This window comes from Oratosquilla oratoria, chromosome 41 (genome assembly GCF_046742065.1).
Source record: "Oratosquilla oratoria isolate Oo_2021 chromosome 41, ASM4674206v1, whole genome shotgun sequence".
NCBI lineage: Eukaryota > Metazoa > Arthropoda > Malacostraca > Stomatopoda > Squillidae > Oratosquilla > Oratosquilla oratoria.
Genome location: NC_134817.1, coordinates 13,525,088 through 13,541,986, shown reverse-complemented (window position 1 = coordinate 13,541,986; position 16,899 = coordinate 13,525,088). Strand labels below are relative to the sequence as shown.

The 16,899-nt window shown below is 38.7% G+C and overlaps 1 protein-coding gene across 10 annotated transcripts; it reads right to left on the bottom strand.

Annotated features, from left to right (window-relative positions):
* Nucleotides 1–5,782: 5,782 nt before the first annotated feature.
* Nucleotides 5,783–16,552, bottom strand: LOC143020986 (uncharacterized). 10 transcript variants are annotated; one of them, XM_076178051.1, is made up of 7 exons: nucleotides 16,267–16,552; nucleotides 15,821–15,864; nucleotides 13,232–13,449; nucleotides 10,744–10,833; nucleotides 9,646–9,753; nucleotides 9,008–9,091; nucleotides 5,783–6,737 (listed from the first exon to the last, which is right to left on the bottom strand). In XM_076178051.1, the coding sequence occupies exons 2-7, from the start codon at nucleotides 15,846–15,848 to the stop codon at nucleotides 6,573–6,575; spliced, it is 693 nt and encodes a 230-aa protein (XP_076034166.1). In that variant the 5' UTR covers nucleotides 15,849–15,864; nucleotides 16,267–16,552; the 3' UTR covers nucleotides 5,783–6,572. The 10 variants fall into 10 exon arrangements, with proteins under 10 accessions (XP_076034166.1, XP_076034165.1, XP_076034172.1 ...); XM_076178050.1 differs by lacking the exon at nucleotides 16,267–16,552 and adding an exon at nucleotides 15,970–16,042; XM_076178057.1 differs by lacking the exon at nucleotides 15,821–15,864 and having other exon boundaries at nucleotides 16,267–16,550.
* Between the last annotated feature and the right edge of the window lie 347 nt (nucleotides 16,553–16,899).

Sequence of the window (16,899 nt, the reverse complement as noted above, 5' to 3'; positions counted from 1 at the left end):
ATGTAATGATACTAGTATTCAACCTAGGTCTGTTGTCAAATATCTTGGAACAGAAATTGATCAAAATGTGTCGGGAGAAGTTATGGCACAAAAAATAATTAAAAGGGTCAGCTCCAGAACAATTTTTTTTGGCAAGAATACAAAAATACCTAGATGTAGAGACAATGAAGTTACTAGCTTCAGCCCTGGTTCAGTGTCATATTGACTATGCTTGTTCTTCCTGGTATAGCAACCTATCTAAAAAATCTAAGAGTAATCTTCAAATATGTCAAAACAAACTAATCAGGACCGTTTTGAAAATTCATCCACGTACTCATCTAGATTATACGCATTTTAAACTGTTAAATTGGTTACCTGTTGAGAAACGTGTTGCTCAGTTAAAGCTTAATCATGTTCACCAAATTGTGAACGACTCTTGTCCCAGTTATTTGTCAGATACGTTTACACTTGTCAGAAATGCTCGTTCCCTGAGAACTCGTTCTAGTAGGTCATCTGTCATTGTACCTAGGTTCAATAGTTCGTTAGGGAAAAGTACTTTCAAATACACTGGTGCTATTGCTTGGAACTCTTTACCGACCAACATTCAATCAATTGTATCTAAAAGTAGTTTTAAAAAATCAGTTAAATGTTATCTTTTAGACACTGTTCTCTCTGAAGAAAATAGTTTATATGTTTAATTTACACTTCTTATAATCCTAATTTACACTTCGTATAACCTAGCTTTTCTATGATAATCCTTTCCTAATTGTAATATGAGGACCACAGTGGAAATAAGTCTTTTGACTTTCTGTGCCATCCTCGGATGTACAATTATATATACTGTGTATAATATTGAGTCTTGTATGTATTGTACTTATTGTATGTATGATTGTATCCGAATAAAATTCAATTCAATTCAATTCAATTCGATCCGAAGGCCAGACCGGTTCAAGTACGTCGCGCCCGTCGCTCCCTATCCTCCTCGACGCCCGCTTTCGAAGAGCGGGGGGAGTGGTGTAGTGACGTGACGCACCCTACGACCCGTCACACACTGAACAAAGAAATCTTCGGAGCTATACCCGTTGCACTGAGATCTGGCCGTTAGGGCGGAGCACTGGGAGTTCCCCTGTGGTGCCACATATAATTATTCTATAATTTCATTTTATTTTATAATTCTATTTTATAATTTTATAATGTTGCCTCATATGATTATATTATAATTTTTTGTCACACACCACCACTGAGGTAAAAATCAAAGCAATGTTTTCTATACAAAGGTTTCGTTTCTTTAAGTCTAGATATGGCATATGTGCATGAGAGAGCGACGTTGCCGCTACATCTAATCTCTGGCCCCGCCCCCCTCATACTGCATTCAGAAAACATTGCATCCACATGCACGTTCTCGCCATGGATGCCCACATGTGGCAACACCGGGAAATCTCCTAGCCCCGCCTTATCGGCCAATTCTCCTTGCGCTGACTATAGCCTTTCCAAGTTCCCGTAGTGCGTAGTTCGCAAGGACGTCCTGACCAGCCAGCGGTCAGCCAATCAGGAACTTGGAAAGCTCCTCATGTTCCCGCCAGCCTCCTTTAAAAGGTCGGCGTTTCGCCGAGATGGGCAGAACAGTACCGACCAGCGCACACAACAACATCTCGTCCAATCTTCTAGCCGTCCCATCGAGCCTCGCGGACGTTAGGCTCCACGTCCAGCTACAACCATAAGCTCCACTAAGCTGTGGCCTTAGTCTGAGCTTCACCAACATTTCTCATGTGACCCTTCTAGTGTCGCACCTTGTGGCTAATTACCAAAAGAAAGGGATTAGATATTTTGTTTTTTATTTGTCCTGCCGTTGTTCCGAACCAAATACTACTACACCAAAGCCACTTCGGGCTGAGAGGTAATTAGTAATATTGCTTTTCGTCTCTTACATACATAATATGGATTTTCTCTTTGGTCAATGTTTGATTTATCCCATGTGTACGCAAATAACGCCTCGTAATTTACCGTATATATATATTAGAAAAAGAAGGAAGAGAGAACTTAATTACTAAAATGTAGAAAATCCTGAAAGGGGTGGAAACACTAACAAGTGTTTCCTTTAAGTACAATGGAAGCAGTAGAATATCTAACACATGCAATTAAAAAGAAACAAGAGCACTGGAGAACTCTAGTTTGAGCAAAGTCATTTAGTGTGAGAGCAGTGAATTTCTAGAATCCCCAAGGATGTAGTCACCACCTCAACCATCATTAGTTTTAAGGCAAGATTCATCAGTGTCCCTTGACAGCAACTGACCTGCAGTGAGCCCACATAACCGTTATTGTGAAAATAGATGAGCCATTAAGGAAACATTGTACACATGTACTGCAGACCCATGATCAATTGTGATGTAGAAAGTTAAATTGTATGTAATCATGTGAACTGGTGAAATTTATTTGTACATTGACAATCCAATTAACTATCACACCCAAGACGGGTTACAGAGATGGGAGCCCTATAAGATCACTTAACCTCCCATTAAACTGAAATAGATAAGCCTGACAAATTGGATCTACGAGGTAAGTACACACACACACGTACACAAGCCACGTGTACGTTGTAGGGCCATACTTATTCTGCAACAAATTTAAAATACCCTTCACAATTGAGTAACTCCCCTGGCCTAATATGCCTAATCAAATAAGTGTATACATACATATATCAAAAGCTTTCCCCCAAACAAGGGAGGTAGCTAAAAAACAAAGGCATAAATCCACTCCCACCCATTCCATCCCCACATACTCCACTCCCACCCATTCCATCCCCACATACTCCACTCCCATCTACCCTCTTCCCTCCCTCTTACACACACATACACAAGCCACGTATACGTTGTAGGGCCATACTTATTCTGCAACAAATTTAAAATGCCCTTCACAATTGAGTAACTCCCCTGGCCTAATATGCCTAATCAAATAAGTGTATACATACATATATCAAAAGCTTTCCCCCAAACAAGGGAGGTAGCTAAAAAACAAAGGCATAAATCCACTCCCACCCATTCCATCCCCACATACTCCACTCCCACCCATTCCATCCCCACATACTCCACTCCCACCCATTCCATCCCCACATACTCCACTCCCACCCATTCCATCCCCACATACTCCACTCCCACCCATTCCATCCCCACATACTCCACTCCCACCCATTCCATCCCCACATACTCCACTCCCACCCATTCCATCCCCACATACTCCACTCCCACCCATTCCATCCCCACATACTCCACTCCCATCTACCCTCTTATCTTGGCTGCTCCTGCATGACAGGTCATCCCTGCATCTTGCCCACTGCCCTGGGTCAGAAGCAGTGTTGCAAGACACAGCACATCCACAACAAGGCTGCTTCATTAAATCAATGACTCCCACTCTCTGTCCCCTCATGCAGAAAAAGAGAAGACAGGGAGAAATCCCTTTAGGCTGTATCAAATTATTCTTTCACACATACTCCCTCACCCCCATCCACCACCCACTCCCTTTCATGTATCACAGCATCATCCATACATAACCATTCTCCATGAACCCCTATCTTATGTCTTCTCCTGTCCTTCCTCAACAGACATTCCCCTCTTTCCCAATGCCCCTTTTACCCCATCCATCCATCTTATCCTTGGGCACCCCCTCATGTTCACTCCTTCCACACCTCTTCTACTAATCTTTCTTCACTCATTCTTTCCATGTGTCCAAACCATCCCAATATTCTTTCAGCAGCCCTATCTCCCAACACCCTTCCCACCAGCTTTGTTCCCATTCATATTTAGTCCTCAACACTCCAACTAATGTTCCAACTGAATGTAGGAACAACATTCAGTACATATTGAGTGTCGATCTTGGCCCCAGAGGCATCATCCTCTAACGATAAAACCTTTGGAAATGAGTTGCATGTCATTGTTACTCTCTTTTCTTATACAAATTTCAATGCGCTTGTCCATTATTTGGTAGTTTGCCTAAATGCTGATAGAAAGCATGGTAACTGTGACACCAACATTGCAGTTTGCAATTGCCAGAAATTAATCAATTTATTGCCCCCAAAAGACGGTCTTCCTTACTCTTTTTGAACCGGTAGCACAAAACTTGTTATACTTGACATGTGGATAGTGAAGTCTTTGGTTTTAAGATTTGCTGATTTGTGATCTGTGAAAAAATAAGAGATGTTGAGTGTTGAGAAGCTTCCTTCTATTTTCATGGTAGTCAATTTTTTTTTTTTTTTTTTATATTGCATGGAAGAGGGACCATCAGGGATGTGGGGTAGATGTGGGAAGTTGTTGCTATGATGAACTAGTGTAGGCCTTGTACTGCTGATGACTATATGAAGTAAAGGAGATCAGATGTACAATTAAGACAAGGTTTGAAGGTACCTGTGGTTTGTTCAGTGTTTAGGCAAGATAGTGAGGGGGTGTGCATTCGTGGGGTTGTGATGAGTTGCTGTGAAGGAAGATTGGATAGCATTTCAAAAGTGAAGTAAGTCATTGTCATAGTTCAAACTGCTTCTGGGAGTGTGTGGGGGTCGAGATGGTGATTTATTGCCCTGTTGATACAAAGTAATATAGGACAGAGTAGAGGTACTGCAGTGTGTTTTGCAGCATTTCCAAAAAGGCTATTGCTTCCTCCCATCCTCTGTGACCTTTTTAAGAGTATCTCAGCCAAGTGAAGGATGGGCAGGCTATGTTTAAATTTTTTCTAGCTTATTCCAAAAGCAGGGCAAAGTGGAACCCAACAAGGGCTGCTCAGACATGCAATCAGCTGCCAAGTTGTACTGCTGCCCAAATCTCAGTACCAGGTTACCTCAGGGTCTGCACTGCATTTATGCGAGGTGTAACTGAAGGCTTCCCGAGTTCACCACCTCCTGACCTCATCACCACCAGGACTTTTGTTAGTAAGATGAAGACCAAAGTTATCTTCATACAGGAAAATGTTGTGATAGTGATTGAATACACTCTGTCAGCGGGTAACTTGCACTTGGCACCAACATCCCTCATGGGTGTCAGTCCAAGGATACACTACATACACAGAGCTGATGAGGAAGCAGAGCTCAGAAGAGCCTCACCCACCTTCACCATACTGAATATTTGCAGCTTTTATGAAGACTAGAGCCACTATTTCTTTTCTATTTTTTTTTTTTTATCATTGTTTCATTTATTACCCATTTTGTGATGTAGCTGGGCACTGACCCCTTTGTCAGAACTGTATGCCCTTACAGATATCACACATTCACTCTAGTGTAACTCAACCATCTAGCTTCTTGCCATCATACATCAAAAGCCTTTGGAATATACATAATAGGATATTGACTACATGGTGAGAATTGTCAGTACTCTGGGAACTGCATTAGGGCACTCCTATTGACAAAAGCCATAACTCGTTTGTCTAAGTTAGAGTAAAATTATCTACACATAACGGAATAAGGAAATACTTTTGTACTTTACTGCTGTCCCCTTGAAGCTATTTTTTACTATTTCTATGACTACATTTTGTTTATTCAGTCCCCCTGTGGTGATGGTGGGGGAAGAATCCCATCACTGTTCTTCAGGCATGCAGTAATAGGGAACCAAATGGGACAGTGTGAAGGGACTGTGGATTCTCCATTCTGATTTTTCTCCCCAAAAGAGGCAAGACATAAGGTATGCTTTGACTTGTCCACTTGCTTTATAAGGGGGTGCCTGAAGTAAAGTACACACCTATCCAAAATCCTACACACTATCCTTCCCACCATAACATCTCATGCATGAAGGGTCGACATATTGTTGGTCATTAAAACAAAAAATTATCAAAACTTATATCTTATTTACAAGCATTGAAAACATTCACAAATACATTAGCCAGTCTTCTTGCAATGAAGTACAAGAACCCAAGTCTAGTAAGGTGTACAAAAGAATAGAAGAATTTGAGAATTTAAGTTGTGTGCATCTGAATTTTCACTGCATTTCTAAGTAACAAAGAAAACGTTCATAAGAATTCTAGTGCTATAATTTCCAAGTTACAATTATGCGCAGGAACAACAGAAGGGGGGAAACAACAATCCTGAGATAGAACCAATGTGAAAGGTTCCTATCAAGATGATTCTGGGCACTGGGGGATTGGGAAGACGTCCCTCAGGACATCAACATTGCAACAATCAAAATATCCTTTGGATACCATACAAGAAGTCACACTTTTATTCACATCAGCCTCATCCTGTCACACTCACATAGTCCTTAAGATACTCTAAAAAGCCTGTACAAGTGCTCTCAAAATCAAAGCCACTCTGGAGTTTAATCACATATTAATCTGAAAAGGGGAGACCTCAACCCAGCAAGGTCATTTTATTCAATTCAGTTCTTTAAAAAACAAACTGTCCATTCATGCCTTGACCAAAATGCACTTGATCACAGTTCACTGCAAAGCTGAAAGAGATGCCTCAGTGTAAGTCACAGAGTTTCTCAAAAAAATCTCATCTTTCACTGCTCTCGGCATCACTTGACTGCAGTGTCAACCAAAATTGTATGCATGATTGTACTTTGTACCTTTTCTGGCCAGTAACACTTTGTATAAATAAAAAAAAAAATCATAATCCCTTAACCGAGAGTGAACTGTTGTGTGACTTGTCCCCCTGGACCGTAAGTACAAACAATGTCGTTCTGGTTGACGTGGTCGGTGCTGAAGGTTGTGATGTTGTTGCTGAAGTCCATTTCGTAGTTGCTTTCCATTGTTCCCTCTGCCATCTTGTCCCCTTTGGTGGACTGTGGGGCCAAGGAAATCTTTGGATAATTAAGCAGAAAAACCAAAACCTATTAGTAAGTTACAAACCTACTTTGCAAAAATCTGGACATGTTTTGTTTCCATAAACAACTCAAGATAATGCAAGCACAATAGCAAGCTCTAATCAGAAATACAATTACCTTCTAAACCTAAGCTCTTCAATATAATGTTAACCTATTCTGTTCTTAGAAATTCTAGACAATTTTCTGAACATTTGGAAATGACCACAGACTGCATGGGGTCCCCTCCAACTGAGGGCCCCTAAAACATTACAAGGTTTTCCCCTCAGCTGAATGAAGTACCTAGGCTTTAGGTATACTAATCTTATATTATAGCAGTTAACTTTCTCAAGAACCAGCTTTGGCTTATCAACTATTGCAAAATACAAGTCGAAGCTCCCAGACTTGGCAACTGAAGATCTGGCAACACCTAAAACTCGGCTATAATTACGTGCCTTCTGAAGCCCAGCAGAATACCCAAAACATAGCATTGTATTTCCTGGTACAGCCACTTAGCACCACCATAATCATTTCCCACCACCAGTTTAGGTATGGTGGTTTGTTGTGACAGTACTGTGGTGTAGATTCCATTGTTATTTTGTGTATCTACAGTACCTCTGGAGCCCTATTATTGCTATTATGGCTCCCAAACCTCCAGAAACACATATTTTCTAAAATTCAGAAAATTCTATTACTCAACTCGATGCTGGTCCCAAGAGTGCCTAGCTTGGGAGCTTTGATGTGTGTATTTCTTTCTGAAAACTTACTATCTTCAACATTTTTCATGGACAGTAAATATGAAATAAAAAATAATAATAGTATTGCTATATTAATATATTACCATCTACACATACTAATGAGCTGCATATAAGAAAACAATGTCGTGGCAATTTTTTTTATTTCTCCTCGTTTAGTTACCTACTCTACAGTTAGTACAGTAACTACATCAATACTATGGCAGAGTGCATTTTCAATCAAAATTATTAGATCTTCCTTTAGTTTTTGCTACAAATATATAAATATTTATGACAGGAACTTGCTCGTGGTAGTTCTGTTAAATGGACTACAGAGAGAATCATCACCCTGTTGTCCATTTTCTAAAACAGTTAACCCCCACAGCTCTATTTGAAGGTGTGACCCCAAGGTACTGACACTCACTCCAGACCAGTCAGTGAAACTTGAGGCCTTGCCTTGGTATTTGAATGGTACCAAACATCAATGGAGAAAAAAAAAAAAAAATCAATCTACATACAAGGGCTTCTTACCATTATAAGGGAGGTAGCCAGATCAAAGGCATAAGCCCACTTGCATCCATAACCTTGTTTCCCTTTTATCTTAGCTTCTCATGGATGAAGAGCCATCCCTGGGTCCTGCCCATCACCCAAATCAGAAGTAATGTACCAAGACGCAATACATCCACAGCAGAGCTGCTTCATTTACACAGCAACCACCCCTCCCCACCCCCTCATGCAGAAAAAAGAGAAGACGAGGAGAAATCCTTTCAGCCTGCGTCAAAATATCCTTAAACAACCATTCTCTACACACCCCTATCCCCTACCATCTCCCTTAATAAATAACATACATGAATAAAAAATGTAAACAAATTACAAACACACTCATCCTTCCATGTGCCCAAACCATCCCATCACTCTTTGATCCATCCTATTTCCCAATTCTCTAGCTCACTCTCACATTTCTCACTCTATCCATCCTTGTCACCCTATATTTCTTTAACAATTAATCCCAAGTATATTTAGGTTTCTCCTTTCTGCCCCCTTCAAATTACAAGTCTGTTCCTTACAAACCTATGGGCATGATCACTACCTCGTAGAGTCTTCTCTTAGCAAAGACGCCAGATACCCATTTCTCATGACACTTGATTTTCCCAGTACATTTACTTACTTCTGACTCTACAATTTAATTCTGCCTTCACTCCTCCATTCCCTGCTAAATGTAACCCAAAATACTTAAAGCTCTCCACTTCCTCCAGCACCTCAGCCTCAAACCCAATGCCATCCAAGGGGTGAGGATGGTGGTGGGTAGTATTCTGAACACTTAAGAAAGAAAGAAGAAGAAAAAACAGAGAGAGAGAGAGAGAGAGAGAAAGAAAAGAGGAAATTATTATGTGTACTTTCTATTCCAGATGTTTGCTTACTGTGGTGTACAACATAAAGAACCATTTCTACCACTTCATATCCAAAACTGCCCACATCTACACTATCCCATGTTAGATTTGACACTGAATGATTTACCCTAAGCCTTATCACTGCTCCTTGTGGAGATCCTTCGCACTGTAGGAGTAAGAACGACTCTTCCGCCTCAGCAGTTCTCTTAAACTATAGACAGGTGCGACAATCTGTAGTGTCATGTTGTATGATAGAGACAGCTCCAAGTCATGCATTTCACCCACAGTCTATTCATGGTAATGTGGTCATATCCATTCTGTCCACCAGTTCTCTATTTCTGATTAGGCAATGAAATATCCTCCACAAAGGCAACAATTATTATTATCATTCCCATAACTGTTATCTAATAGTGAGGGAGAGAAATGCACTGCAGTACACCAACAAAATTGTAGCAGCACAAAGCATGCCAAGTCACACTGGTTGAGGAACACTGATCTATAGCATAGTCTCGCTTATTTGAAGATATGATAGCCAATCACAGCATAGGCCAAGATGGGAGGATGTTGCATTGCTACTTTACCCTTACAATGAACAGACTATAGTTTTATTTATAATAAAAAAAAAAAAAAAAAAAAAAAAAAAAAAAAAAAAAAAATAATAATAATAATAATAATAATAATAATAATAATAAAAATAAAATAAAATTAGGATTCTCAATATTAAACATAAAGAAAACACAAAATAAAGACAAATTTACTGCTTACCTCTCTGTACTTCTGTAGATATATCTTCAGTGGTTCAACATAATTTTCAAATCCTAAAGCGTTCATTGCCCACAATATATCTTCACCATTGATAGTTTTTCTTTTTTCCTGTATAGAAGAAAAAAGCATAATCAACCTCAGAAGACACACAATATCTGATAAACAAATCAATTACACTAAAAGGAAGGTTTACAATATTCAGCATAGATTCAATTGTGTAAATCAGATATTCAAAAAATAATTTAATGAGAAAATGTAAGATAAAGGGATGAGATTATACCCGTGTTCTCTGAATTTGTTTTCTAATTTTGAAAAGACAGTGGTCAAGCAAGAAATATGGGAGATTGTTAGTTTATACAGAGTGGGAGGGAAGGGTTTAAGCTGTCAATGAGCTTTTATGAAAGGTTTAAAGATTATGTAAGAGTAACTAGGGAAGTCAAATATTGGTTTGAGATGGGTGTCTCGTCATCATGGCTCTTTTCTTTGTATATGGATAGTGATGAGAAAATTATAAGCAAAAGAAGTAGAGAAGCAAGATTAGAGGAAGATGGGCAAGAATGGGTGATAATCAGCATATATCAATTAATCAAGTAACACTGGAGCTGCAGGTTTCCAGTCAGTAACTCTCAAGGCAACATTTATCATTACTGCAAGGATTTTCGACAACACTACAAAGACTGGCAAAACTTCTTTACATTTCCTCCTCAATATATAAAAAAAAAAAAAATACAGGAATACCTCACTATACAACAGAGTGCTATAAAGTAGGTAAAACAAATGTTGGGTATATGTGAAAGCCCCAGGAGGCAAAAATTGAGGAGGGAGAGGGTTGACAGGGTCCATGAACACAACCTCCCCTTATTTACATGTAAAACCCACCTCAATATACGAATATTCGCATTGCAACCAGTCAGCTGGGAACACAACTTGGTTGTATAGTGAGGTATTCCTGTACTGTACTTGAACTGATAACTCATTACAATTCAGAACCACGGGTCTTCTGCAAGAGACCTGGTTGAACAATTTGATTGACCGACTTTCTCTAAGACACATCAACTACATGCAAGTTTCAAATAAAGAATTCAGTTCCATGCTTACCTGGTGACATCTGTCTGAAGCTTCACTGGTTACAAAACTGATGAATTCACTGACACATTCTTGCACACACTCCCTGGCATCCTTTGCAATCTGAAAATACAAGTCCTCAATAGTTACAACAAAAAACAATAATTGCATTATATGATACAAAGACCTAAGTGAGGACTTATCTACAACTGAATGAATTTGGTTTATTGTACTGTGTACTGTATATACATTCATTTTCATTCTCCTCCAGTGAGGATTTGTTTCAAAGTGCCTTTTCTATACTATGTACAAGTTAGTCAAATCTCACAAGCCTTTTTGCATAGATCCACAACATGCAAGGCCAAGGACATTCGGAAAGACAGTGGGTCAACTGAAAAATGGCACTTTCAGAAATTAAACCTGCAATGTCATGTAATAGTGGAACTAGTCACTGAAAACCAAGTACTATCAATATGTCGTTCCAGAGTCATTTACTTGAACTAAATACAAATTTTCATGTACTTGTAGTTTAAAAATCCAATGGTACTTGCATACAGGGGAGTGGGCAGGGTGATAGGGGGTGAGGGAGTATGTGTAATAAATTGACACAGCCTGAAGGGATTTCTCCCCATCATCTGCAACACTGCTTCTGACCCAGGGTAGTGGGCAAGATGCAGGGATGACCCATCATCCAGGAAGAGCCAAGATAAGAGGGAAGGACAAGGGTAGAGGGGAGTGAAGTATGTGGGGATGGAATGGGTGGGAGTGGTTTTTAGTTGTTGTTTTTTTCTACCTCCCTTTTAGGGGGAAAAAGCCTTTGGTATATGTATGTATGTACTTGTAGTTGCACCCAAAGTACTTGAAAAATACCAAGTGCACTGAAGTACAAACAAGTACAATATATTGTTTTAATCAAAAGTTGTACACTGGACATAGATTCTAGCAAACTTTGTGATGATACTATTGGGTAAATACACCTCTCTTATTTTTTGTTCCAAAACTACTGAGTATATTATCAATGACAAGGGACAAGTGTTGATGCCTTGATACCCTTATATTCTGCATCAAATTTAGTTTTATTACTAACATGAGAAATACATGGATAGTCCCTTGCATTTGCGCCATAGGGAATATTACTTATTCACATTATTCAGAAAGTATGTGGATATATGCCTTTGACTTTGGCTACCTCCCTTGCATGGAGGGAAAAAGCCCTTGGCATATGTATGTTCTTATTTTGCAATTATGTAATAAAAACAGTGACATCATAAAGGTAAAATTTCTAACTACCATTCTATCTTGAATCCCACTTTTTAACTGTGAACTCATCAATATGTATATACAAAAACTACTAACTTTCATGTTTTATGAATCTGTGATAGATTTTCTTTTATCACAAAGTACTTGTACTTGATTTCAATGGCATGTACTTGGACTTAGGTATGGAGCAAAATGACTGTACAGGTAGTTCTCGTTATATGCGGGGGTTCCGTTCCGCGGACCCCCCGCATATATCGAACTATTGAACCTATGGGAAAAAGGGGGATACGTTCTCAACTCGGATTGATTTTTTTTTTTTTTTTTTTTTTTTATAGAACAGAGTGAGTGAGCAAAGCGAGCATGATATTCTGCAACATTAACACTCTCTGACATGTAAGTATTAACCTCGGGAAAAGACGCTACCGTAAACATCACTTATTTCGCCAAGCGTATTTTCTTCAGCTGTTTGAAAAATCAGTCTGTTTACAATTCACATTTCAGACTGCTTGCTACGCTTAAACTGACTGTTGATGTGCTCTGGAGATACACAGGCAGGCTTACTGCTTAGAGTTATCCAGTGCGGAGAATAAACGATAATTCTTGCAGAGAGTGAAAATTGACGAAATTAATTGGGGCAGTAATAAGTATAAAAAATTAATTTGTTTGTGAAAAAAATAATTAATTTGTGTATCAAAAAAGCTTAATTACCTGCAGAAAGACAATGGTTTGGCCTATGAAACAGGAAGGATGCCTAAGACGATGCCGTCTGTACAGCTGCCGGTGTTGTTGTGATAACGCCGCAGTGATGCCAGCTCTACCTAGCTGATGCAGCCAGTGTTACCACACGGCTTTATGCGCACCAACTTCAAATATACAATAGGTATTTTGAAAAAAATAATCGGCCGCGACTATTTTTATTTATTTTTTTAGGTAAAATCGCATATCTTCGAATATATCCCCGCACATATCGAAAAGTGGTGCAAATTCTTGAATCGCATATACGCGAATTCGCATATATCGAAGTCGCATATATCGAGAACTACCTGTACTTGTACATGTATTGAAAAATATCCAGGTAATTGACTTGGACCTGAGTACATTCGCCTATACTTCAACCCAACCTTAATGTCTTCTATTACAATAAATATTTCATTTTTAACTAAAAGGGCACTGCTACAGATGGTAGAAGCCTGATCACAACATAAAAGAAAAAATTACTCGCCCATTTGTTGATCATACCAACCATGTTCTCTTCACTCACCTTTCCATTCTTTGGAATGCCCTTCTTCATTATCCGGGCAACATTGGCAATTGGGAGGAACCTGTCCTGCTCTCGCAGGACATGGGGTAAGTCTTTCTCCCCCTCTTCCTCATGAGCTGAGACATGGCCACTTTCCACCATGTATTGGGCATCATTTGCTAAGAATGACGCCCCCAATTCATCACTTTCGCCACCCTCCATCTTAAACTTGTGCAAACCTGCAAAAATATAAATATCGTGCACACTAAAAGATCACTATATAGGACCAATCTTACAAAGTAAAACTATAAGCGAGAAAGAATCACATTTAACAAAGATTGCTGTCATTCACTAGGCTACCCTTTTACTATTGTGTTCAATGGTTTTACCACTGAAAGTGTAGATGTTGGATATACAATCCAATATCACTGTGTTTACATCTAAGGCTGTAATGATCTGCCAATTGAACTAGCATCTGACTAATTTCATTGTAATAGTGTTCAATGAGGATGTTGTCGCTTTTTGTGCCAGGCTTGTTTTTTTTTTTTTTTTTACAACAGGGAGGTATTCTTTTATTACTGTCTCCCATTTTGTAAGTACAGCAGTCACTCCATTAACAGAGGGCTATAATAATTTTCCAAGCCACATCTGTACCAGTCTACTACAGATGCCATTTTTGTCATGATGTATCTGGTGTAGAAGGCACTCATATCTGAAAATTGTGGGTCCCAGGGAAACAATATATATATATATATATATATATATATATATATACATATATATATATATATAAATATATATATATATTATATGTATTATATATATATATATATATATTTTTTTTTTGCAAACGCTTTGCGGCAATAGGAAGCAAAACACTTAAACATTGTCCTTTCATAAATATCTGCCAAGTTAAAAGGTAAGAATAAATATGAATTACTAATGTGACTGAAATAATATTGATGTATATATATATTTTTTTCTGGGGGGAGGGAATAAGTATTCTGTTGATTGTTACTATAGTTTATTGCAGTCCATCATGCTACTGTGGGCAGCGCCCACGTAGTTGAGGAATTTCAGGAGGGGAGGGACCAGGCATGTCTGAGTTCTCTCTTGTCACACTGACAGCTCACCTACACCTATCATGCTGGGGCATGCCTAGATAGATCCACTGAAGGTTGTTGTGTTAGTGAGTATATGTAGTTGGTAGGTGTTGGGCCTAACAGGGTGTATATGTACATATATACAAAACCTGACTACAAACATCCATTTTTAAGTTTCCCCTAAGAGTTTGATCAAGGTCTCTAAAGTGCAGGGATGGTTTCCATCAAACCATCCCTGCCAACTGTAAGGCCCCAATTTCTATGCAATAAAAATATATGCCATCAGCATCCAAACTGTAAAGAGTAAATATGGGAGTACAACTACAAAGCAGAAACATCAAAGACCATCATATAAACAGTGGGATCTCTATACACGAGCATTATACGTCCAGTCCAAATTGTTACGTGAATTTTTTCCAAGCTCCACACAAACTAAGACTAATATATATATATATATATATACATATATATATATATATATATATATACACATACACACACATTAGTAAATCAGCTTATAATGCAAAGTTGATTTCTTCCTTCAATGTTAGAATAACAAACTATCTGTATACAAAGACCCCACTATAATAGGAAGCTACATGCAACACTCAGTAAGCAACAATGCAATTACTAAACTTGTTACCAGGCATACAGAACTAGAAACTAAACTTTAAAGTCAAGTGGAGCAAGCACTAATTCTCCACCAAATGAGTACAAAGCGTAGTCTAACAAAAGGCAAACTTCTACAATTCACTAATTTCCTCTTAAGGCACAAATTAGTTAATGCATTCCTAAATATCATTAAGAGTGTTTAAGAAAAACTCAGATAAAAAAGGGGCAATTCTTTGATAATCATATTTGTTGAAAGAGAAAACCTAACCTAACTTCATGCACTTCAGGAATATTGTTTGCTAAATATCTTTATTTCAGGACTTATGTAATACTTTACACATTTCCCCACACAATAACTTTCATTCTGAACCTCAATCACTAATTATATGAAGATTATATAGAAGAGAATATTTAATTTCCAGTGAAGCAATTCCCTTGTTCCTTATTAGGGTCCTTTTCTTAAACAACCATGCAACCTTCCATAAATTTAATAAATTGCAAACAATTACTTAAACTGTGCATACAGAAAACTAAAAGCCATATTTGCAACATTACATAATCATCCACTAATGATGTTTTTAACAAAGCGGAATTTAATTATGAAATGTTGAGGGAAAGACTCACATTTCATCAAGATAGTGGATTCAAAATTGCACACACGACTAGCACACCTGCCCGTACAACGAACCCTAAGTTGGTGCTACAGGCTACAGCTATTCTGGGAGAAGCTTGTAAACATTAATTTGCTAGTTTGCTAATTACTACACGTTCTACTGCTTAACACAAACACGAAGTGCAAACAAGGTATTTGCATGCTTATCAAATGACAAAAATTTAATATACAATGTAGCCAATTACCCATCATTAACCTATTTTCATTCCAGCTACTACTTACAGTTATTTTCCGGAAAGTCCGAATTCATTGCGAACGTTTCTCCCCTGACAAACACAAAGAAAGTAACAAATGCGGTGAAACTAAATAGACAAAAGCAGAACTTAGCTATCCTTGCTACGATAATTAGCGAATGCTTAATCTGTATTTACCTCGCTCACATCCTTCCACATGCATCCCGCTATCCCCGTCATCTATCAACCAATCCCTGAGGTGTACCCCAGTGGCCTGGGGCATATTCTACTCTCGGTCTTATTTTGCCTTACTCCATGATCATATCACCTTGCATGTCCTAACACCCTTCTTCCTACTTTTCACCTATCCTCATCTCTCCAACACACCCTCGCCTGCTACAGTCATCCTCGTGAGCCAATCACAGCCATTCGAGTCGTAATGATTGCTGCGAGAAGATTGGCAGATAATTATTGGCGCCAAACATGAAAAGTTACCTGAGATTGGACGAAATAGCGGCGAATACAGATTGGTCAGAAACGGCCACTCAGAGCGCGCCGGGCCGTAAACAAACCATTCACTGGCACAGGACAGGCTCTTCCGTTAAACCCCCATGATAGTAGCTTTGAAATCAGACTTAAAAGGTCTATTATCCTCTAAGCAATTTTCCATCACTATGGTTTGTGATTTTATGCGAAAACACTTTGAAAAGAAACGTCGTAGTGCACACAATAAGACGTAAACACTGTAATACGACTGTGACTCCAAGTAGGTTTCCTGGATGGAAGAGCCACTTAATTCGCCATTTTGGTTTGCTGCATTTTCTATGGTTCTTACACAGTTATCCATAGAAAAATAAAACATAATTATAAATATTATATCTAACATTTCAATAATTCTTATTAATATAACAATTATTTATGACAAAATTGTGTAAGAGAATGATAAAGAAATAACTCGTGACATACTGCCGAGTTGGCGCCTTGTTTGAAACTCAAGACAACATCTAATGACGCCTGAAACCAAGAGCTATTTTCATACCTTTTACCTTATCTATCGGTCAATAGGTGGCCGTGAGGGAAATAAGACCGTACCCAAGGTGGTTGTTTGTAGTTGTAGGTTATCGAACT